General features: G+C 42.1%; 1 protein-coding gene and 1 long non-coding RNA gene across 2 annotated transcripts; one reads left to right on the forward strand and one right to left on the reverse strand.

The window, feature by feature from the left end:
- Positions 1 to 3986: 3986 nt before the first annotated feature.
- Positions 3987 to 24183, reverse strand: ubald1a (UBA-like domain containing 1a). Its single transcript, XM_085465709.1, has 3 exons — positions 23768 to 24183; positions 23072 to 23131; positions 3987 to 6359 (listed from the first exon to the last, which is right to left on the reverse strand). The coding sequence occupies exons 1-3, from the start codon at positions 23873 to 23875 to the stop codon at positions 6036 to 6038; spliced, it is 492 nt and encodes a 163-aa protein (XP_085321835.1). The 5' UTR covers positions 23876 to 24183; the 3' UTR covers positions 3987 to 6035.
- On the forward strand, positions 12056 to 14521 carry LOC146702735 (uncharacterized). Its single transcript, XR_014921891.1, has 3 exons — positions 12056 to 12248; positions 14077 to 14155; positions 14261 to 14521. It is a non-coding gene; the product is annotated as an uncharacterized LOC146702735 (long non-coding RNA).
- Positions 24184 to 25431: the final 1248 nt, after the last annotated feature.

The raw sequence follows: 25431 nt of genomic DNA on the forward strand, positions 1-25431 counted from the left end.
TCCTTCCAGGCTGGGTCGCCTCCAGAATCTTTTTCATAGGGGTGGCCACATGTGGGCCACTAAACGCATTGGGCGGCACACCACAAAAACAGAATGTCCACCTTTATTATGCTGTTGTCAAATATAGGTTACGTGAGAAATATGGCAAAAAAGAGAAATGAAAGAATTTTATGCCTAGTTAATGTCCTACAATTAAAGTTGATATCTCTGAAAACAGATACATATGAAAAAGTTCCAGGAAGTCACAACCACTGCTTAAATGATTCTCAGCAGAGCTGAGCAGACGCAGGATTCATTCTCACAGAATGAAGTTAATTTTAAGAGCAAACTTGTTCAGGAAAGACAAATAAGTATGAGATCATGTAAGAATGGGAACTGTTGCCTGTCTCTATGTCGGCCCTGAGAAGCACCAATAATCTGTTCAGGGATTGGCACTAGCTCTACTGCAACCTTATTACATTATTACCAACAAAGGGCAGTCTTCCCAGAGGGGGCCACTGTGGCGAGTGCCCCCACAGGCCCCCCCTTGGAGGCTCCCCTGTTCCCAGGAAATTTATTTATGTATCTGTGTTTAATATTTGCAGACATGATTTACATCTTTTGTGTATGTTCGTGTTTACTGGTGTCCAGGCCTAACTGTCAGACACTGAAGTGTAGACAATGCTTGCAACTTTTGCTTTTTAAATGTGCAAGTAAGTTATCAACCAATGGATTTAAAGAGCTGTGCATGAAATGTGTAAGTGGGCTTTGCAAAAAGTCAATCAGCATTTCACACTTTTTAAGATACACCTTTACCATTTCCAGCCAGGCGCTGCTAATCAAATACGCTTGATTAACTGACCATCAGTTTGCTGGCCTGGAGCATCCGTGTGTGTTTGTTAACACAGTGTCACAGGGGTGGGTATCCAAGCAAGACCCATTGTGCAATGCTCAGAGCAGTTGCACAAAGCCTAAGGGCTATATCTAAGAATCTACAGGTCTCAGTTAGCATGTTAAATGTTAAAGTACAATTAGAAAAAGACTGAACAAGTATGGTTTGTTTAAAAAGGTTGCCAGGAAAAAGTTTTTTCTCTCTGAAAAGAACATGGCAGCATGGTTTAGCTTTGCACAGTTGCATCTTACACAACTGCAAGACTTCTGGAACAATGTCCTGTGGACAGAATCGACCAAAATAGAGATGTTTGGCCATAATACACAGCTCCATATTTGGAGGAAAAAACAAACAAATGCAGGATATCAGCACAAACACTTACTGCCAAGCACAGCGGTGCAGGGGTGATAATTTGGGCTTGTTTTGCAGCCACAGGGACTGGGCACCTCGCAGCCACGCAGTCAAACGTCAACTCCTCTGTATGCAAGAGTATCGTAGAGGAAGGCACAGACGCTTTACCGGAAAAACAGAAAATATCTACATCGGCGCTTGCTTCGGTTGCTTCCTACATCATAGATAAATTGGTGTGGTTTTGTTTCAGTTTTAAAACCACACCAACCAGACGATATTTTCCATGATACTGATGTTTAAAGTTGGTTATACAAAGAAAACAAACGATTTGTGACACTTGGTGGTTGTGAAATTGATATTGTTTAAGTCATTTTAAAATGTTATGTTTTTTAGGAGGCAAATAAAGAACATAAAATATCAACCCGCCCTCATTTTATCACGATTGTCACGTACAATTGCCACATTAAATATACTAGCAATTAAATATATTAAAGTTTCTGTACATTAAAAAAAGGAGCTGATTCTAAGGTTGTCAGGTTGGAAATAGAATAAATAATAATATAAAAAAATAAAAAGATAGAACTCTATTGCTATGACATATCTTTAAAAAGATAAATATAGCTCCTGCTGTGGTGGCAAGAATAAAATGCATTGTATTGTGCAGTTTGTTTGGGGGTAAACAGAAGAAGAACCGGGTACTTGGCATGAGCAGCTAAACAGTAACCACAATTGTTTTGTGGAAAAACACTGGCTAAAGATCCCACTGAACTACAAAGGTACATGTAAACCGAGCAAAGCCCCGTCTGAACAGATAGCTGTTCATTTATGACATGATGGTTATAGTGGCCTCACACCCTCATGTTTTGTGTTACACAGGGCGATTCTGTGCTGCTGTTGGACAGAGTGTGTTTATTGCCATGTTTATTACTGTTCCCAGCCCGATACCAAGTTGCTGACACTCATGCAAGCTCATGTGACCCTCTCAGAAAGCCTGGCACAGACAGTCAGCATGGAGGAATCTTTCAAATCCAGCAGAGGAGGCAAATCAGGAGGTGAAGTAAGGACACGGAGGCCTCCCTGACCCCTCGTTTACCACCACCAACACCACTATACCACTGGCATGCGTGGGTGTGTGGTGTTTACGTATGGCCGATTGCGTGTGTGTGGACAGCTGGTATTTGTTTGTGTTTACATCCACAGAGCTGTGGATTGAAGGAGGTGAAGACAGCGAAGGGGCCGCTTTCAAAAGCTTTCCTTTCCCCTTCTCTCCGTTTTAGCTTTCATCTCCTGCCCGTTCATGTTTCGCTGCAGAGTGTCAGGCAGATTGTTTAGCTGTCACATAGAGAGAAAGACAGACAGAGGAGCAGAAAATGAGGTTTGTAGAACATGATTGTGTAGTCTGGCTGGGCGACTGTATTAAATCCAGCTGACTGAGAAGTAGCCAAGTGTGAGATTATGATGCATCCATCTTTACTGTCATTATTTAACACACAATCACACACACACAAACAGGGACTGACAAGTTATACAAGAGGCCTGTATTACAAAGATGGATTTCATCTTGTCCAAGTTTTCTGTACTACAACGATGGCTCACTTTTTCCCCACTGTATAGATCGCCATAGTAACAAGATTCCAGATTAGAGGTCAACAGATACAAATTAACTGCCTGCTGACCAATCAGTTCTTTAGAAAGTAACGTCAGTATTGCCGAGGGTTCCTCTGACCTATGTTTGAGAATAGCAGGAGGGTCTAAAGCAGGAGTGTCAAACATGAAGCCTTGGGGTCCTGAATCGGCCCAGTGAAGACTGGACAGCTTTGAAAATGTTAAGGAGTGCAGTTTGTTAGTGTATTTTCCTAAATCTTTCCTAAACCCCCCCCCACAGCCATTCATACCACGTCATTACTAATTACTAAGTAATTAACTAACAGATTAACACTTAAATGAAAGAAAGTTTTCTGTTTATATTCTTCCTGGTTTCACTGGTCACTTAAGATATGCGGCCCATGATGTAAAATGACTCATCTCTGATCTAAAATGTTTAAGTAGCATTTATAATGTCAGCGATGGAGTCTTAGACAACTTGTTTTTCCCATGATGGGCTACAAATGGTCAGTGCTCTATAAACAAGGATAGAAAATCCAGAGTGCTTAAATTGCACACTTATAACACAGAGAGCTTTTCCTCTCTCACACACACTCCTGCTGCTGCTTTGTCTGTTACTACAAGTCTGTATTATGCACGTAACCCTTGTCATATTTTAAATGATTCTCATAGTTTTACCCCCTAATGGAAGACGAGCTGCTCTGCTGACAATTTTATTTGTATAGCACCAAATTACAATATCAGTAGCTTAAAGGCGCTTTGTATTTTAAGGTACAGACCCTACAATAATACAGAGAAAACACCAGCAATCAGAGGACCATCCCCCATGAGCAAGCACTAGGCGAGTGGGAAGGAAAAACTCCCTTTTAACAGGAAAGCACCAGCAGAAACAGGCCTGAGGAGGCGCGGCCATCTTTCATGACAGATTTATCTGTGGTTGTGATTGGTCAAATGCTTCTAGTGCCTTCTAGTGCATAGCAACACACACTGGAAACCCTGGGTTAACTTACTGAGTTGACGTCCAGCTTCCTCCAACCGCTTATCCTGATCACTGATGTTAGGCTAAGTAAATCCAGATATCCTGGTTATGCTGAATACTTAACAGGCCTCAGGTCCATTTCTCTCAGCTTTCATGCACACAAAAGTAAACCATCCCAAATAGGTTGACATACAATATTTATTTAGGTTCACAAAAATGATAAGTTAATTATCAGGTAGTCCACAAATATTGTGGGAATGGTCTCATACAGTCATACAAGGGGCAGGGGGGAACATACATGAGAAACCATTTAGGAACAGGCCCACCCAGAAACGCTCTGATATTACCAAATAAAGTATGAAGCATGGAGAAAGGATGAACTTAAAAATTGGTTTAGTCTACGAAAAAAAAATGGAAGTTGGTTACTTTTTTTCATTATTATAGCCATTATTTTCCAAATGAGTTTTTTTAAGCCTTTAAAAACACAAGTCCCTCAGCTATTCAAAATATTTCTTCTTACTTATCTTTAATGAATGTAAAAAATAATCCGAAAAAAAAAGAAAAAGGGGCAGACCCTGCATTTAAAATATTGCCGTATATCAGGGTCATCCCTGAAGTGTCCCCCTCAGCAGTATCAATGGACCGAAACTGGTCAAAACTAGAAACCTAAATATTGTAAAAACCCCTCCACAGTACAGTATCTGAGGGTATGTATATATATTTATATATACTGTATATCTCAAAGTAGTCTGTAGTGTCCCCATATTGCCCGTGGTGGGCTTCCTGACGCTGTCTCACACCCATTTCGTTTTCCTCCTCGCATCTAAGACCTTTGTCCAATTCTGCCTTTACAGCAAGACATCTATTGCATTTCAGTTACCTTTGGGAATCCCACCGTCACCTTTCCGTCCACCCCTCTCCCCGAAACATGTCTCGACCTCATGTATGTTTGCTACAAAAGATGTTACACATTATGAACACATCATGCAAAGTGGCAATTCGGTTTACAAAGATGGAGTAGTCATGTGTGTGTGTTTGTTTTAAATCTGTAGCCATTTTAGCTGCATTTGATTCAACCACCCTCCCCCAAAAAAGAAAAATCTACCTGAAATCCCACCCATTTCTGAAGCCACCTCTCCCTTTACCCATTAACAAAACATAACAATCAGCATTAGAAACGATATTAAACCATGATTTTTTTTTTCCTTTTGTACTAACCAGAATCTCCAGGAAAAAAAGGGAAAAACCCCAAAACAAAACAAATGTATACAGTGGACAGTTGGGCGTCTGAGTCCAGGTCTTAAATCTGTGTCTGGAAAAGCCATTGTAGCGAGGATCAGTGAGCATAAACCAGAGCGGCTGCTGCCTTTAAGAAGAAAACCTTTTAAAAACATGTCCTGCGGCAGCGGTGGCAACAGTTGGTTTAAGAAGAATCCCTGATTGGCTGAAAGAAGTCAGGTGACCACCAGGTGAGGTAAGAGAAGTCCCACCTTCACGATGGGGATGATAGTATGGAGGTGTTTCCTCTAAAAGCCTAAAGTGTGTGTGTGTGTGTACATTTCTGATTACAAACTGAACATCTGCTCACATGCGTCCACGCTCACACTCAAGTGCGTGATGGTTTCTGAGTCAATCTAAAAAAAACTAAAAAAAACAACTGCATCGCACGTCCCGTCTCCTCATGCAGCAAAGACTGTTGCGGAAACACAAACACCAGTGGCTGAAAAACACCGGCAGAAAAGATAAAAAAAAAGAAGAAGAAACTAAATGAAAAACTGATGTTTGCTGCCTCGAATGTCCTTGAACTGCACATAGATTCCTTGGGCGTGACGATTTTTTTTTTTTCCATTTCTCATTTTTTAGTTCAATAATATTTCTTTTATCTATGCATTTACTTAGGAAAAACTAACAAAGATCTCAGTTGCTCTCTTATTACTATGTGTGCGTATCTTTTTTTTATTCTTTTTTTTCTGTATTGACGTTTGCATTGGTTTTCTCCTCTTCAAATTGTCCACGTTGAGTTTTTCTTGGTTTGCGTAGAATCTGTCTCTTTCAATATCATCAGTTTTTTTTGTTTTGTTTTGTTTTTTGGGAGGTGGGGGGAAATCCCAAACCCACTTCTAGCCATTTACCCCCCTCCCCCCCTTCCCACATTCATTTCCCGTTTCCCTCCCCTCTCCAACATGGGAGTGTGGGGGGGGGGGCGGGCTCTTCAGTCCCATGCGGCCTTCATCTCTCTGCCTCCATTGCTACACTAGCCTTCTGCTCTGCGCCCGTATGCGGGTTCACTCCCGTCGGCCAGGCTGGGCAGGGCTGTGTGGGGGGCTGCCCCTGAGTCCAGAGTCCCTGTGGAGGCTGCGGCACATTAGGTACATTTGATGAGACCCCCCAGCCGCCAACCTGGTGGGGTGGAGGTGAGGTGGCCATGGCGGCGGCCATGGGGCTTCCGCCACTGCCGCTGTTGAAGCTCTCGGAGGCCTTCAGCCGGGAGAACATAGTCAACGCGTCAGGGAAGTTGGGGGGCGTCGCTGGTGTGTTGGCTGGGGTGCACATCTGAGGATGAAGAGGGAAAAAACACAACAACAATCAATGCAGAAGTCCAAAACAGGAGTACACACATCCTCACAGAGCTGTTGTGGTTTATTAATAAATGACATTTCAGGCAGAAACCAACTGGATGGGGGGGTGGGGCAGCAAACAAATTTTATTTATAAGGGGTAACACGTCAGAAAAAAAAATAAAATAACAATCACACTGCACTGCAATACAATAACCTGTGAGACATCATGTTATTTGTGGAACTGACATTATCACTAAAAGGCTAAAGCAGGAATGATATATGTAGTCTCTGCACTGTGGTGTCAGTTTATATGTGAATTTTCACTGTTACTGAACTTTAATATCTCCATTTATTTCTTGTGCAGTCACTTATTTCCCAGCTCTCAGTTCCTCTGTATTTACTGCAAATCAGTAAACGTGGCATTCATTTGATAGGTGTCACACACACAAAAAAACAAAAAACAGAAGTCATCAGTAAAGTCACATTGTGCCTTCAGGTTTTATGATTTTTCAAATTGGGTTCCAGTGCATCAGTAACTGAATTGCAGGAGAATTTCAACATTGCTTTATCACCCTGTCACACTGCAAAACTGTATAATAACTGTATAACGTATAACCAACTGCAAGCAAGGACAAACTGTCCTGGCATTAGTAGCAGATCTCAAAAGTTAATAAATCATTCAGTTAAACAGCAGATAATATATTATTGTAATACTGTTAGTTAACAGTTTTGATTATTTCAAGGCAACAGCCAGAGAAAGCACCACTCCAACCTCTCACGTGTAAATCTGTGCTTCTCTTCTTTGAAACACAACATCACTACTTTCTAATGTTCTACACTTAATGACTGAATATAGTAAAGAACAAAAACAACAAACAAACTGCAGTTTAGTCTGCTGAGAGAGTGACACAATTTGAGTTGTGACACTATAACTTGTGCTTTAGTATTAACACTACTTCCAGTGTTTCCACAAGTGTCTAATGATTTCTTCTACAAAACTCTGCCAAAGGAGGACCAGAGAGAGGCTTTCCCTTTCATATTATAACTGAACTCGTGTACCCAGTTCGCTGTACACCAGTGCAGCTGTGGTGCAGAAAAATGTAGCTGCACATGCCAGTTATAGTTTAAAAAAATAATAAAAATAAGCCCTATTCCATAAATGTACATAAGAAGTGGCCTTTAACAGCACTTAAAGGCAGTTATTCCTCCAAGAGAGGCAGACTGTTTTACATAACTGAAAGGGAATTTAGGGGGAATCCCAGCCACTCGCTGCTTCCTACCGAGGGTCCTAATGATAACATAACGGCCTGCTGTTTAGGTCCACTTCCTGTTTCATCTCTAGAAGGGCCTCCAATTTGATTTAGCAGACCAAATAAACTTGGTTAGGTTGCTGATCTTGCTTTGTGGACGCATACAAAAAAAGCATACAAGTGCACATGATGTTCTCATTTTGAACTCTGTGTGTTTATTACTTCATGATTCACAGTTCAAAATTATCGTTATTCATCTTATACCAGGCCCCAGTGCAGGCCTTTCAGTTCTTCCGCTGTCTGAAAAGAACAATCTCCATTTCCCTTTATGGCAACTTGCTTCTGATAGGTTGCCCCTCACAAACTACAGGTTTAAACCAGGGGTCCCCGATCCCAGTCCACGAGGGCCGGTGTCCCTGCAGGTTTTAGATGTGTCCTTGAATGGATAAATTACCTTCTCAACATGTCTTGAAGTTCTCCAGAGGCCTGGTAATGAACTACTCATATGATTCAGGTGTGTTGACCCAGGTGAGATCTAAAACCAGCAGGGACACCGGCCCTCGTGGACTGGGATTGGGGACCCCTGGTTTAAACAGTAGATTAGAGGGGTTACTGTGATCAGACTGTGTGCCTGAGAAGACCATTTTAAGAATATCTTCTCTATCTGATGTCACACCGACTCAACAGGTGGGAAAAAAGTCAGAGCTTAGAGCAGACCTGAGCTTTTGGCTCACAGTAATCAGCATGCATATAACTAGGAGATGAGGTCTTTTTTTAGTTATTGTTAATGTCTTAAAAGCTTTACTTAAATACCCCACTTGAACCTGTAAAAGCATTTACAGGTGCTAATAAAAACTGTCTGCTACAATATACCTTTATATAAAAGACACACACAGTCTACCTGACTTTATTATACTCCTGAGCTCTGACCCTCCTCTGTGTCAGCACTGTTATTGTTTTAGTGACACAAGAGCTGTTTCAGTGGCCACCCAGAGTGTGCGCACACTCACACACACTACACCCATGTGCCAACCAGCTTGCAGTTACCAGGCTATGTAAACAACATGTTTGGCAGATCAAAAATAGAAAGCCTTTATCATCCTCGCTAACGCAGCTTCTCGCGTACTGCTTCATGACCTGCTTCCTACTCACTGTCCCAGCCTCAGTTTATGACCGGAAAAACAACAACCTACTGTTCCTCGGGAGAAGCAGAGGTGGAGCCCTGTTTAGGCAGGAGCGTCGCCACCTAAAAATAAGAGCCAGGGCTGGGAGGGCAGGGCGAGCATCTGCTTGACTAAATAACCCTAAATCATCGTGCCTGAACAATGGAAGAAAACAGCTTGGCAACACAGAGGAGCGGCGTTATATAACACCGGATTTATTTAAGTATGACTGAGCTGGGATGGGCATCTCGAGGAAAATTACTGTTTGATATATGCTAGGAACTGACCACTCTTCAAATTAACCAGCTTTATAAAAACATCTTTCGTTCCCTTTTTCATTCTTCATGGTGTTACTGGAACTTTGAATACAAACTTCCAGTTTTCCCATAATCATCCTCCAAGCCTTTTTCCCCCCTTAACACTTACAAACAAAATATCCAACATTTTTGGCTCTTTCATATTTAACTGGAAGTTGTTTTAGAAGTTTCCCAGAATGTAGAGTCACAGGCTCCATGAATCAGCTATGAGGAATAACAGCTGCAGTGACACATGGATATCAGACAAAACAAAAATGCTAACAAGACAAAGGTGGGAAAAAAATGTTTTCCTTGCTGATGACCAGAACTCAGGGCAGCTTGTGGTATCTAATCAGCCCTGAGCTCCACCACCCAGGATGTGCAGACTGTGACACATAGTCTTGGCACACAAACAGCCATCATAGGGAAACGTAAAAGAAAACAGTGACAGGAACACCATTATTCCCCTTGGGACTGTAATCAAACCACCTTGCCCCCTAAAAGTGCTGTAGCTTGCAGGTTAGTCCTGTGAATGTGCAGGTTCCAGGCCGGGACGGGCCAACCTGAGCATGAGGTTCTCTGAGAGGCAAACCGCTATGAAAGGTGAGTGCGTCCACTGTGCCGACAGGAAACGCTGGCTCATGTCTCCGAGGCCGCTTCCTGCAGTAAAAAGACACCCTGGAATGCTGAAGTGACCTCTGTGATCCTTCCTGTGCTACCGGGATTTCTTAAGCCTCACGGTGAGCGTGTGAACTCAGGTAAAAAACAATGCCTCCTTTTCCTTCTTCTCAGGAATGAAAAATGAGGATTAAAATGCTGACACGTGACCTTTGCGCTTGTCTGCTGAGACCATTGCAACTGACTCACTCATCCATAAACACACACATAAGCAGGTACAAATATACACCTGCAGTTAGCAATGCGACAATACATTTCACCAGCTATAAACAGAAAGCCTCAAACATCGCGCGTCGTCCTTGCAGGAGACCTTGGACATAGACGATATCGACCCACAGGCATGGGGATCTGCTTCAAAATCACAGCAGCTGTCTTCTCTGCCAGGATGTCTCAGTTTGGATCTGATGGATTATTAAACACCTTCACACTTACAAAAGCTTCAGCAGCGCCCAGACCTGTCAGTGTCACTACTGCTACAGTGGAACACACAATCACCCATCTATATACACACACAGAAGTCTTCCATACCAAATTTGGGATATACCATATGATATTAGCACAGCTAGGCTTTGTTTTGTCTCCAGACAACAAGTGGTATGCTTTATGTGTAGAGCATTAGAGTGGGGAGAAAAAAGAAAACATCAGACCTGCCACCTGCAGAGGTAAACTCTCACACATCCTACAGAGATTAAAGGCATGGCTCGGGTGAAGCGTACTGAGGCAACAGATTAATGTGTGTTTTCTCTTCATGTGTATTAAGTAGCAGATTAACTCAAGGACAGACTAACACTGCAAGACCTGCTGAGACCGGAGTCTTTAGGCCAGGGTTCAAATCCAGCTGGTCCTTGAACAAGCAACGGGCACACACAGTAAGCATATGCTAAGTTAAAAATGCAACAAAAGGTGAATAAATGTAACTAAAAAAATCCATACACCTCTGATTTCCATGAATATGGTTATAAACTAATCTATACAACCTTTTAGGCCTTTTGACCTGTGGCTCATATGACATACATCTGCAGAGATCCCATTAAATGGAATTTTTTCCTTCTCACTGTTGCCAAATGCAATGGAGTCATCTGATTGTTGGATTTTCTCTGTGTTATTGTAGTGTCTTAACTTACAAACTTAAATACCTTGTGATAGGTGATTGTTGTTGCGGTTTGGCAGTATATAAACAAAACTAAACTGAATCAAATAACTGTTTTTCTCTTGTTAGAGAGACAAAAAAACTAAACTAAAAAACAACCCCTATCTATGGATGAATGAAATCTCTTGGTAAGTTCCACAACAGCAAAGGTGGCAGATAATAAGGTAATGGTAAATAAAATATTATAATTTTATAATTATAATTTTATGCATTTCTTTGCATTTCTTGGTGATTATTAAAATGAAAATTAATTAAGATGAGATGCAAGTATAACTGCACAGGTTAACACAGTCACCTGATATTAAAAAGGAAAAAAAAAATCCCTGGTTTGAAACTGTGACGAAACACAACCCAGCGTAATCCCAATGCTGGTTCCAAGCCCGGATAAACAGGAGCGTTCCATCATAAAGGGCATCCAGTGCCAAATCAAATGTGTGGATCATTTCTTGCGCTAACCCCTTGGAAAATAAGGGAGCGGCCGAAAGTGTCTTTTCTTTGTGAAGGAGCTGCTTGCACATGTGCAAACAGCTTGCACAGTTGCTCTTGTGCTTTTCAGGCAACAGTCATTGTACAACAATTTAACATTTAAGTGAGACCGCACAGGGGGTGCGTGTTGTCACACACATGTTGACATAAAATGTGTCTGCATGGGAGGTTTGCAGTTGTGTCATGCGCATTTAAGTAAAGTAGGATGGGAATCATTCGAGTATTCGAATGGCTCAGTTAGGGATAGTAATACTTGTTAGATATCTAAGAATATGAGATACTTAACTTAGTTCTATGAGGTAAACTTGCTAAGATAAGTGAAACTACTTGAATGGGTTAAGAAGCTAGGGGGGAAAAAAAATCAGTAACCCAAAATAAAAAGAGTAAAATACTAGCTTATATTCCTGCAAGTCGAATCTGTTCAGACAGCCAATGTTTCGAAACAGAAGCACATGTTACTGCTGCATTAAAGCGACAACCTTCAAGACAGCAGACTGTGTGTTTAAGTGAAAGTAGCAGCATAAGAAGTGCTACAGCACAGAGGTCTGGCTATTGGTAGCAGATATACAGATGGAGAGACGGGGAGGAATAACAGACAGCGAGAAGCAGTTTGTGTTCAAAACAGAGCCAACAGAAAGAGGTTGCCATGGGGACGGTTGTTATGAGGAAGCAGTACAGATCTCCCGTTGATGGGACGGGACTGAGGCAGACTCTGTGGTCACAGCAGCCCGGCCTCGTCCACTCTCGCTCTCTTCAAGACCGTTTGAGGAGAAACGTATGGCTTACTGGCAGCGACCGCTCGAAAGACGCCTGGGCTGAGCCTGCGCTGGAGCTACGTAAACCTCCTCATTTTGTGCATGTGTGTGTCCACAAACACAGATGAGCTGAAGTTATTTCCAGTCTAACCAAAGACATTCCTCAGAAATATCAAGTGTGTGCGTGTGTCTGAGTGCCATGCAGGCAGGCTGAAAGCTAGGACATGCTTATCCTCTTTCAAAGCTGTGCTCAAGGTCTGGTTACATTTTGCAAGTGGCGACCCTAACCGACCACCTCCATGTAACATTAACCTTTTACACTTACACACATACACACACGCACAGCCCCTTTTCAGCCTCTCTGGATTTTTCCGCCCAGCCGACTGATTTTAAGCCAAATTCTGCAACGGATGAAACGTCATCCGTTTGTTTCCATTAATCTAACCGAGGCAAACAAACACTCCTTTGATGAGACAATGTCTCATATTCATGTACAGCAAATAATACTCGTCTATTTCCTTCAAACATGAACATACACGTACAGAGACATCTAAACATGGAAGAAACCAAATTAAAGCCTGCGCAAACACACCGCCCGACAGCAACACATGACATGTAATCCTAGTTTCTTTTTCTCCATGGTTTTCCACTGAAGTGAATATTAGTGCAAGTCTATGACATATCCGTTTTCTCTCACCTCTTTTTCTCTCACTTCCTTCTTCCCGTCTCCCTTCTGTCTACGACCTGTTGGATACACTTCACGCATTCTATGTCAGGCCTCGCAGCAAACTCAGCTGTGAGATCTGAGAGACACACGAATAGTGAGAGCTGACGTGCAAATCCTCTCTGCTCAAATCCTCTTTGCCATATATATGTGAACGCACAGTTCTAACCTAAAAACAAATTACTTCTGAGTGCATCACGTCCAAAAATGAATTTTTAAAATCAGCTTTTTGTTTCAGATAACTTCTTACATTTTTAGATAATTAGGATTTATGAATGTATCTGTTGCACATTAATATTTACAGCAAGTGTTCAGTTTCATAGTCAAAAAATGTTATATCACGTCAAGTCTGAGGGCTATTTTGAAAGCTGACAACAGTATCTTAATGAGGGCAGTGAAGTGGATTGATTCCTATGGCACAGCCTAAACTGTACCCTCTGAAAGGGTGAGAAGCTCAGACAGTTGGAGTTAGCTTGAAGTGGAGTCACTGCTCCTTTGTAGCATGAAAAGAAGTCAAATTAAGTGATTCAGACATCTACTTGTAATGGCTCCTGGGAGTGGGAGGGGGCACTAGGGTAGACTGGAGACTCGATCTCCAGCGAGTCTCTTTTTGCAAGCCACACTGAGCTGAAAGGCGGTGTAGCGCTGGTTCACGTGTGGCTGCACCAAGGAAAACAGCACAAGGACTTCCATCTCCAGCTACAGTCTAAGATGGTGGAGTTCATCTGCATGCTGAGAAACTCAATGGAGAGACAGCTGACTCCACTAAAGTGTAATTTAGCTGTCACCAAGTTTTTTGGCTTAAACTTGCAGAGGAGCACCTTAAACTGTATTGCTTGTCAATTCATTTAATAATGCACACATGCATGTCTGCATACTGTACTGTAATAGCAGCTAATCCTTAGGAAACACCGAGTCAAAATATATCTACAAACATTGAGACAAAGGTACGCTAAATTTAACTTCCTTTACAAATGATCCCAAACACTTGTGTAGGATTCCTTGGATCATTTTGGCATTCCTTTCCTTACGACAGGCTATTCCTGCATGCTCCTATCAGACTCATGTTTAGGAGCATCTTATTCAGGGTCCATGGGTTTGGCTGTTTGTCTTCAAACAATGCCATTATAAAAAAGGTGCTTAGCCTTAATTCAACTGTTTCACAGCTTCCAGTTACAGATCTTAAATGTGCTCTTCTGGATCTGCAGAAAAGAAAACAGCAGGATGTGCATGAGTGCTCTAAGGCGCTGGATGTGTGGGAAGATGTGCGATTCCCAGCAACACCAGGTCAGGACTAGTCTTAGGTTTATTTACATTACACAAGTTTGGAGAAGTGTGTATGCTTTGTGAAACATTCGCTTTAATTGTATTGTGTTTGTTTGGACTTGTAAGGGAAAAAATGCCGCTTTAAACTACACAGATCTGTGTCCGTTCGTGAGGAACACTGCAGCACTGTGAGAGACCGCGTACACTACTGCAAAAGAGGATGGATATTAATCTCTGACATGAAGTATTTATAACTTGAAAGCCAAGAACAACAACATGACATGAAATGCCTCCTTAATTTATTAAACTGCTGGCAGAGTGTGGAGACTGGGAGCTGGAATTAGTGTTGACTATAGCATGCTTTTAAAACACGGGGTAACCTCAACATGACGACAGTTTAACAAAAGTATGCCCAATTTAAAACAAAAAACAACAACAGCAAAAATTTAAAAAAAAATAAAATCACTGTTTTTAAGTTCATTTAATTACTGATGTTCGACACCAGATTTACTTGTAATTTGACATTGCAAACCATAAACACAAACAGATGGATCAACATAAATCTTGAAGAGAAATTATAGAGAGGAAGAAATGGCTAAAAGGCTAATGGCAGCAGGAGGAGCTCTGGCAAGACAAAGCTGAAACAAAATGGAAAGGAGGGCAGACAGAAAAAAGCAGAAAACGCTGAATAGCCCATTGCTGCATTAAGAGTACATGATTCTGCCTGCCTGCCTTTTAAATGTTTAAATAGGGAGTGTTCTTATGTGTGAGCCATTACTGTTTTTTGTTTTGAAGCTGCAGCTCAGTAGTTAGGTCCCAGTGCCGTTATTATGAAGAAGAAAAATGAATAAACGGGCATTTCATTTTAAAATCAGCTTCTTCTGGTTCTGATGCTAAATCAGTAAATATAAAATAGCTGCTTTGTTCATGTTTGTAGAAATGCTAATGAGGATTTTATGTTAATTGAAAAGCCGTGTGATTAAAACTGCTATTTAACAAACATGCAGGCTGCCTGTTTAAACAGAGGATGTGACCATTTAGACACAATAGTCTTTATGAAACCAAGGATAGCACAAAAACGGTTTGCTTGTCACACCTGACACATTTATAATACTCCTACAAATGCTTCTCAAAGTTCAGGTATCGCTTGCACCTAGTGGAGAAACTCCAAACAACTGGATTTCCATTCATCCATTTGCTAACTCAAAGAAACTGTAGATTCTTTTAGTATTCGAGGTCTGACATCCTATCGACACTATCGCAGTAAACTAAACCAGGCGAGGCAGCTTCTCTCTGTTTTTATCATCCCAGCGCACAGCTTACCAACAATGAGGTGACAGTTGGGGTTTCTGGGAGTGGCTGGACGTCAGATCTGGCCGTTTTTTTTGCTGAACTAAATAAAGGAAGCAAAACAGGTGCCGCTGAACGTTTCAAGTGACCATCGCCTCCCCTCAGTTTCTAGCAGCTGAGTCCCGCTGACTCTTTGAACATATGCATGTGAGCTAATACTGTACACACACTCGCACAGAGCTCTGTCTGGAATGTGCTCCAGAGAAATTCCGTTGATCATTAGCTCGGATGTTCTGTTTTGGTGTGCATGTGTTATGACGCTGTTAAATAAGGAAGGAGAATGAGAAAGAGAAACAAAGAAGTGAGAAGCAATGAAAGTCAGATAACAGCAACAGAAATACAAATACGGGAGAACTGGGAGTGTGACCAGCTGCACACACTGTGCCCCTTACAACAGGCTAACAATAGGTGTTCAGTGGAACTCATATCTAGAAAAAGGAGTTTGGCAAGGAAACAATTAGGCCAAAGGTCATCGTGACAGAGAACCAATCACAGGTGCACTCGGATTCAGCCTGCCTAAAAGACACCCTTCTTAAAGCTGTGCATACTCAGATACATCACAATTAGCTTTTGTTTTACCTCAAAAACACACATGTCAGATCTTTGTTATCAGTATTGATGCAAACCAATAACGCCAACTACAAGTGTAAAAAAGACATTATCAGTATGCTGAAGTTAAAAGCCTTTGTACATATTAAGACACAAAAAAAATGCTCAATGTTCAAATGTTCAAAGTGTTGGCTCCATACAAAACACAAAGTGTATCTTCCATCCAAAATTCCTGTTCACAATACTACCAAAAAAAATAATGCATTAAATTATTGCAAATCAAGTATCATCAAAATTTGTTAACTTTTCAATTAAATCCAAGACTGCTAGCTAGCAAAAGAGATCAGAGACTGGTGATGAGTTCAAGGTCAGGAATGCGAGTCGGGAAAGCAGGAAAGGGATGGATATGGCCCGGAAAGAACCCCGCTGGAATAGCAGGACTAAGTACCAGCGATACATGGCTGAGAATCAGCTGACCGCAGCCTGATTGCAGTGCTGCAGCCACCTGAGCAAAACAGGGCAGACACAATGTGGCAACACTGCCTTCATTCAACACACAAGGGTGCTATGTGCTGCTTGTGTTTTCTGAGCCATATGCCTAACTTGTGTGTGTGTGTGTGTACCCTGTGACTCTTAGAAACAGTGAAACCCAATCTAACTCGACCGCTCATAAACACATCTGGTCCTCACAACCATCCCACATGGATTCCCATTCCCTGAGTCCCTTGAGCCAAAGTTCCTGTGTCTTTGGGTGTGTGTAGCTGCATGCATGTCTTTCTGTGTGTGTTTGTGGGTCTGTGTGTGTGGTAAGGGTTCTGGGAAGTTGTTCTCCTGGAAACATGCAGGGCAACATGCTGGAGCATGCAGAGCACAGGCCAAGCCTCTTCTGATGTGGTTAGGTGCTTGGCATGGCTATGTGAGACACACACACACACACACACACACACACACACACACACACACACACACACACACACACACACACGTTAACAACATTAGCAGATCTAGACACGATTAACTCTGCAATCTGAGACACTGATGCATGCACACCCATGGGATTACATAGCATGAACACATGACATCACAAAACGCTGTGAGAAAACAAACTGGATTTAAAATTAATGCACTTCTGTAAGTAATGTCTGTAACAGGACAGAGGACACTCTGTTTTGATTGTGACGGAGACACAAAGCAGCTTTGTGTTAACTCTGTTATTGTATCTTCCACCCAAATACCTGGCATTGCCATGCCATTTCCTCATTTCAGCCCAAAGCTAAACACCCAGCGTTGCTCGTTTTCATTCATTCCTCACTGGCATTAAAGAGACAGTCCAAGCATCCTTGATTAACTTTGGTTAGCCTTTCCTGATGAGCGGATACAGGTTGAGATACTGAGAGGTAGGGCTGAACGATTATGGAAAATAATCTAATTGCGATTTTTTGCCCCAATATTGCGATTGCGATGCGATTATTTTTTAAGGTATTTGTCTTCTGTATTATTAAACAAAGACAAGCAATACATCATATAGTATGGCCAATACTATATTACATTAATTTTAAACTGTTCTTTCCTGGAAGACAGACCTCTGTTATGATGACATGAGGTGATGCATGAATTGATGACTGACATTTTTATTTAACTTCTTCAATCACAACAGTATATTTGAACATACACAATAGTTTATTTTTAGCTTACAAACATCTGAGCATAAAGTGCTGACAAGGAACCCTGGTGTAAACATTAAAATGAAAGTCAGTACAATGTGCAGATTGCAGAAATATACATAAAAAAAATCAGTGGCTTTACCACACTCAGTTTTTCGACATCTGTGAACTACTAGACAGTCATTCAATTAAAAAATAATATTAAATAAATAAAACTAATAAATAAAAAATACACACATCTTACTGATCTCTGCAGTCAGTAACATTACACATAAAGTGCAAACATAATAGCAATTGTATAAACACACACACAAACACGCCTTTAAAGTTTAAAGGCGTGAAATTGGACGGTCTAGTTCTGATTAGCGTCACCGCTGTCTCGGTGGAGTTTAATAAACTCGGCCGTCTGCTTCTTGCTATCTAAAATATAACCAGACACTGGTGTAAATTCTCGACTGTCTCATACTTCTGTTTAATCAGTTTTCTGTTTGACGTTTAGTCAGCTGTGTGAAAACCAAGGAGGAACCCACCCGGGGGATTAATAAAGTTTCATCTTATCTAATCTAATAACTTTAATCTCAGCCAAACCGATTTACTCACGAACAAACAAAACACTGAAAAAAGCCCAACAATAACATTTTTAGGTTGTCTAAGTGACTTATATATTACGTTTAACCCGAGCAGCGAAACTCCGCGGTGATCTGAAAATGATGTGCCGGGAGTTGTGCCGTTCTCGGCCGCATCAGTAACCCTCGAGCTCCCGGCTAGCTGTCGAGCTGGTGGGTAGCAGACGCCTCTGAAAACGTCGAAGCACTTTTGCAAATATGGGATATCTTGATAAACCGAGCAGATATTTGATGTTTACACAACTACTTTCTCGCCTGAAAATATGTTAAAAGTTTATTTTGTGACCCAGAAAGATTAGTATGAGTAATTTTAAAACTTAGTAGCGGCCGCCATTGCTGGAAACTGGAGTTTGGCTGGGCCGCGCTATGAATTCTGGGATATGGTAGTAATTTGGACAGCCTTCGGCGCGTCGCTGTGACGTAATCGGTCTACAAATGCGGCCTCAGGAGGATGCAGCCCATGAATTGTATAATATAATCGCAGCCTTTGCGGTTAGAAAATTGCACTTGATCATGTCGCGATATTATCGCAAATGCGATATATCGTTCAGCCCTACTGAGAGGGAGAGAAATGGGAGCAGACAGTCGTCCATGTTGTCACACAGTGATTTATGGAGGTAATTATACCTCTGCTCTTCTGCATGAGCACACCGCACACTTCTCAGGAATTAGCTCTTACATGGATGAGGAAAAGTTGGGATTTCGAAAAAAATCTTGTTTTTAAAGCCACACCCAGACACCGAAAACCCACTGTTTGTAGTTACAAAAAAAAAAAAACCCACCTCAAACACACAATCACACACAGAACCTTCCTCTTTTCTCCTGCTGAGTGTTCATATTGCTGGGAAACAGCCTTTAAACAACCTCACACCTACTTTTATCACTGCCCAGCAGTGCTCTAGACTGTTTTTCTACATCACTGCACGCAGCCAGTCTGCGCTGAACGTTGCCCTTCATAAAATCGGTTCCATCCACCTCACGCGTGATGCTTGCAACAAAAGGCAACAATAAAAATGTGATCATTCAAACTATATAGCACATTGTTTTGGACTGCATCGTGTTGCCAGTATGTAAGCCAGGATGAGTTGGTCTTAGGAGCAGAATTATTCAAAGGCCTTTAAAATCATGTTTTGAAGGTTACTTTGTTTGTATTTAACCATTACACTCAGAAACAATCGGAAAGAGACAAGGCCCGATCCACAGGACATGAACAGGGGACAGTCACAAAGGACGTGACTTTAGATGTGTTCAAAGGGGAAAAGGGAGGGTGAAATATTTCCTGAGGACCTTTTTTTTTTTTTTTTAATCCTGACCTACTAAGCCAACATGGTTTTTAACACCACAGCCCTGACTTCATTCAATAGGACCTCAGTAGACTTCCTTTAACAGCAGTGAGTGACAAAAAACATACTCATATAAACCAGGCTCTGTGGCTTAGTTAGTTTGCGCTGGGCTTAGTCACATGATGGGGGTCACATGTGGAAGTCATCCTGTTGGGCTACTTCCTCATCTGTGGTCACATGAGTATTCATTCACTTTATTGTGGCTGTATGTGTGTTTGTGCATGCCCTACATTGAGAAATATTAATCATGGAAAACAGTGATACTAGTGTGAACACACAGCATCAGTGTTTGCCCTACAAAGACACACAAAGAACCACATGGAGACGGGGAGTTACACCGTGTAGACAACATTAATCAGAAAACATGATGACTGAATTGATGATGAGGTTTTCGCAGACTTGCTCGTGTACATTTTTCCCATGAAATCATTTGTTTTGTTTTTTTCAAACAAATGACTAATCATTTTCTGTTAATTACAGTCATGAGACAAGACAATGAAAAGGGTGAGGATTTACTGACCGCTGATGTGGCAGATTTTTAACAGGACAAACGATACAGTAAATGAGAAATAGCTCAAAATTTTAAACCTTCAATTAATTTTTATAAAATCCCTGGAAAAATAAGCTCAGAACGGCTCTTAAATACATATAAAACGGGCAGAGGTGCTACAGAATTTGCATAATATTTGATATGAGGAATTAGCATCAAAACAGCCCGCAGCAACAGACGTACAACCCAGAAAACACACGTTCCAAGTGTGAATGAAACGAAACGATATGTTGTTGTAGGGCTGCTGAAAAGAGGATGGTTATAAAACAGGAAATACAGAATCATTTCTAGAACTGTTGTGTGTTGGATCTGTAAAAAAGCCAACATAGTGAGCCGTGCACACTGAGCACCAGGAGCAGTTGCTACGGTCAATGTGAAAGGGTCCATTTTGGGTTAGTGCAAGCATTGCATCCTGCAGGAATGTAATGTGGTTGCAGTGTTTGTATGTACAGTGTGTGTGCGCTTGGAGGAGAAATCTGGGAGTAGACTGGGAGGAGGTTACACAAAACAGAGCAGATTAGGCTGTGATTAGGCCATGTGAAGTAGGTGCAAGCTTTGATGACTTCATTCAAAAACACAAAAATGAATGGACAATCTGGTGCAGATAGCATCCACATGTGGTTGTGTACTCTGTGAGTCATGCAGCAACGTATGTAGAAACAAACAGGAGGTAAATGCATGTCTGTGCAGAAATTGCAGCTCTTTAACATGATACACCAACACCCAGGCCCTCCTGTGAGTCAGTAAAAGAAAATTATAATGACAAGAGCTTTAGCCAACTCCTCCAGCATTCACAGCATTACATAAGATTGTACTGGTGAGTGGACCCAGTAACCCCACTATTTGATATGGGCTATAACCCTCTGACAGAAGGCACAAATGATTCATTACCAAAGCGCAGATAAACAAAAATCAGGCTCAAGCTAGCTTATAAATCCTTATCGGCCAGCACTTTGTTTAGAGATAATACACATGTTCTTAAACAACAGCACTTTTGAACTTGAGGTGATTTCAATTTCAGGACGCCAAATTTAGATAGGAACATGATTCGCCAAACCTTACTCTGGCTCACACATTGTCTTTGGGACTTTAACCCCCCTCAAAAAACAAACAAACAACCCCCAAACAAAAACCCACAAAGGCACAAATCAGTTCACCGAATGGCATCTGTAAACCAACTGATCTATGTGGCGTCCTAGTGTTGCTCCGCTGCCAACAAACCCATGCCTGTGCGTGGGTTAAAGGCTTCAGTTTGTATTGCGACACAAAAAAAACGACCGTATTTAAAACACAAATCTGGCTGAAGAGAGACAGCATGGCAGAGAGAGTGTGTGCTGGAGTTAGGAGTGAGAGCAAAGTGGATTAGGTGTGTATACCAACGAACGCTGTGGCACGATAAGCTGCAGCAAGGTTGGACACGCTGCCCTGCTGTAGTACTGTTGTGACTCACACAAAAACACCCACACTTGTGCATGCACAAAATACAAATCTGTGTATGAAAAAAGTGTGCGAGCGCAAATAGATATGCAAAAGGAAAAAAAGAGGAACGTGAACCTGTGATTATGCAAGATCACATCCATAACAACAACACAGTAGACACACAGGTGAGCCGCATTCTGACTTTCCTCATCCGGTCTCTGCAGCATGCTCAGCTCCCGTTTGGCACACAGCACAGGGCAGCTCTTGGCAAAGTGTTTACTCGCAAATTAAAGTGAGACATTTCATGAGCTAAATGGAAGCCTGAGATGCTCTTATTGAGTGATCAGATGATAAAGGAGGCCTGTCGTGCTCTCTTACGAAAATGCTGATTTACTTAAAAACAAAAAGAAGAAAAAAGACTGCGATCAATGTGAACACGTACCACCCAAAAGCACAGAAATGCACACGAGCGCACACTAAAACACAATGCAATAAAAAAAAATATCAAATCCTCTTTTTTTCTTTTATCCCTCCTCCATATACTTGAGGCTAAAACGATCAGCAGTTTAATGACTTTGAGAGAATGCGAAAACATAATGGCGGACAATTTTGTCCAAAATAAATAACATAAAAACAATACTCTCACGTTTACGTCAGGCTCTTCCAGCTGCCATGCACTGCAGCTGAAAACAAAGGCATGTGTGCTGCCAAAGTGCACTGCTGCAAAGAGCCCAAATACTGCTCATGTTTCATAATATTCAACCCCTGTGTGTGTGTGTGTGTGTGTGTGCGTGCGTCTGTGTATACAGAGTCTCCTACAGCACAAACGCCTTCCTGTTAACTGTGCTCTGATTCGTCTCCCCCGTAACGTGCACTGTGTTGGAGGGGGGAGCAGCTACAACGCAATGAGACAAAAACGGGTGAATTACTGACGGCAAATGCAGCAGCAGCACGAGGGTCTATTTGAGAGAGGCAGCTGTCTTCCTGGAAAGAGGTTTTTTTTTTCCTCTTCTCGCTTACTCAGAAACAGAGGCCCTTCCTTCCGTTATGCAGTCCAGCTAATACAATGAAAAATGAGGTGTTTTTTTAATCCAACATTCAACATTCTTCCTCCTTTGTGTACACATACAATCTCTCTTCCTCTCTCTCTTCTGCTTTGTGTGTGTAGCTGCTGCATGCCTGCTAGTGTGTTTATTTCTGGAAGCTCACAACATGGCCGACATGTGCTTTGTTATTGTTAGTACAACATCATATCTCTAGGCCTATAAGGGCTGTTCCCCTGCCCCCATCCCACCCAAAACAAGCAGAGCAGGTAGCCTTAAAGAGACACCAGCCTAAACAACATTCTGTGTCTAAAGAGAAGAAGGAAGGGTATGTATTTAGAATAACTAGATTGTCATCAACCCCCTCCTCCTCTTCATCCTCCTCACACTCACCATTTGATGATGATGGCCATATGGAATATTTGTTTCTTGAAAAAAGGCACTGAGGGCAGTCTAAAACGAAACACAGAAAACAAATGACATTTTTTAACCGGCAGCCAGAAGCAAGAAACACAGCTACCGGGCAATTTCTGCTGTAATGCGCGTTTTTATGACACAATACAACGAGCGTGTTGTGAAGAGAAAAAAGAAAAGTACAGCTTGATCTATGGCCGACTGAGCGCAGACTATAATGTACCAAAGTAGTCCTTTGTAGGCTAGTCGATACAACACGGCGGTCATCTTTATTGCGTAATAGTACTCTAGCCTCGCCTGTTCACTGCTGTCATGTATCGGATTATAGTATTTAATCTAGAGTGAGGTCTAATTGGATAGCTGTACTGCGTTACTGTGTACTCTCAACGGATTTACTTCAGCTAAAGCACAGATAGCTCTACTTTAAATACAGCCAAAGTTATAGCATGAAAGTAGCCACATTAAAAAAGAGGGAGGGGGTAACACTAGCGCTTTGTTTAGTTTTAAAAAGCTTAAAAGACATAAAAAATTAAAAAATAAATATGGGTAAGGGTATGCAGACACGCTTAAATGAAAGCTAGCAGTGGGTGAGACGTAAACATTAGCCGTGTGGCTGCTAACGTTAAGCCGCTCGAGCTTTATTTTCTTTTCTGGCTCCCCCCCACACTCCTTTACCTCGAACTGCCAATGTGCCGCTTGCAAAAGCTGCTTCGCTTGGTCTGCCGCACAACCCGCCGTCAGGACGAACTGGTTAATCATGACTTGATGTTTGAGTTCATCCATTTTCGACGAAGCCCGTGTCCTACTCGCGGCGGCTGGCTCTGAAGCAGACTTTCGACCGTTTTTTCCTCTTTCTTCACTCGAGTTGTATTCCGTTCCCTCTGCCTCAGTCGTCCACCATTACAGCCGGTTGAGCAAACACAAATATTTACTGTAGGAGCGGTAGTGGAAGGAACCAGACTTGATTGACAAAAGCACGCAGCCAATCACGTGAGAGCACCGCCGGTGGGACTTGTATGCCGCAAGGGAAGGGTCTCGTTTCGGCGTGTGTTTATCCGGCTGCTTCCGGTTAATTTTGACACCTACGCGCACATTAAACGAAAACAGTTCACATTTGTAAAAAGGTTTGAAAACACGGCACACCCACAGTGCGAAATTCGTCGCGAACGGGGGTTAACCTCACACCGCAGGAATCTCAGAAAGGGTTTGTTTTGGACTACAAATCCCGTGAGCACGCGCTTTGTTTGTAAAGTTCCAGAAGGCGAGGCTTTTTGTGAATGACGGCCGCTCTCGTCCAATTCCCAGGCTCGCTGTGTCGCTACCTCGCCAAATATGGTAAACAAATCCACCATCGCCAATTACATCGCTCCGAGTTAAATTCGGGACAGTCGACAGCCGTGGGTGAATAGCGTCGTGTCTGCTCTGGGCAGTTTCTCACAAAACTACCTCTCACTTTTGTGTGTTTGTGTGTGTGTGTCATATCAGTGCCGCAGCGTATCAGTGCGGACTGCGGCGGTACTACAGCCTTTCGCATCCTCATTTCTCCTTTGTTGAAATAACAGTCTCTGTTTACATTGATGGGTTGCAGGGCAAATTCCCCTTTTTCCCCTTTCACTTGCCCAAGGACTTGCCAACAGGTTAGTTAATCGGTAGCATTTCATTATTTTTAGTAAACAGGACACTGTGTTTTGTTTTGTTTTGTTTTTTAAATCCACATGTAGTTATTCAGTAGATATCCGTTACCACAATAATGAGGGTATAATTTCAAATCTCTAAACAAATGAAATGAATATGAAATAATGTGAGAACGCAGTCGAGTCCTGGTTTCTGTGACAATGAATAAACAATAGATTATTAGGGTAGTTACACTGGGCCGATTAAATGACTGGAAACACTCCCGTCTGGTTTGCGCTCAGCATTTAAGTCAAAGGCAATAAATGAGCAACTACGTGGGCGGATTAGAGTGTGCAAAGGCAGCATACTTCTAAAACATCAGCTTTAGTGCAGACTGTGTGTAAAACAAGCTTTCGGATATCACACACGGCGCTTGGAATTGTGGGTAAGTGTAAACTGTAAGGGCAGCACGGTGCCTCACAGTAAGAAGGTCCTGAGCTCAATTCCACCATCAAGCGGGGTCTTTCTGTGTGGAGTTTGCATGTTCTCCCCAGCTTCCTCTCACAGTCCAAAGAATTGGAAACTCTAAATTGCCCAAAGAGAGTGAATGTGAGTACATATGGTTGTCTGTGTATATGTGTTAGCCCTGCTGCGACAGACTGGCGACCTGTCCACGGTGTACCCTGCCTCTCGCACTAAGACAGCTGGCATAGGCTCCAGCGCCC

The sequence above is a fragment of the Copadichromis virginalis genome, linkage group LG8, assembly GCF_057382275.1.
Source record: "Copadichromis virginalis isolate Kocher_CV1m ecotype Utaka linkage group LG8, C_Virginalis_male_GT1.1, whole genome shotgun sequence".
Lineage (NCBI taxonomy): Eukaryota > Metazoa > Chordata > Actinopteri > Cichliformes > Cichlidae > Copadichromis > Copadichromis virginalis.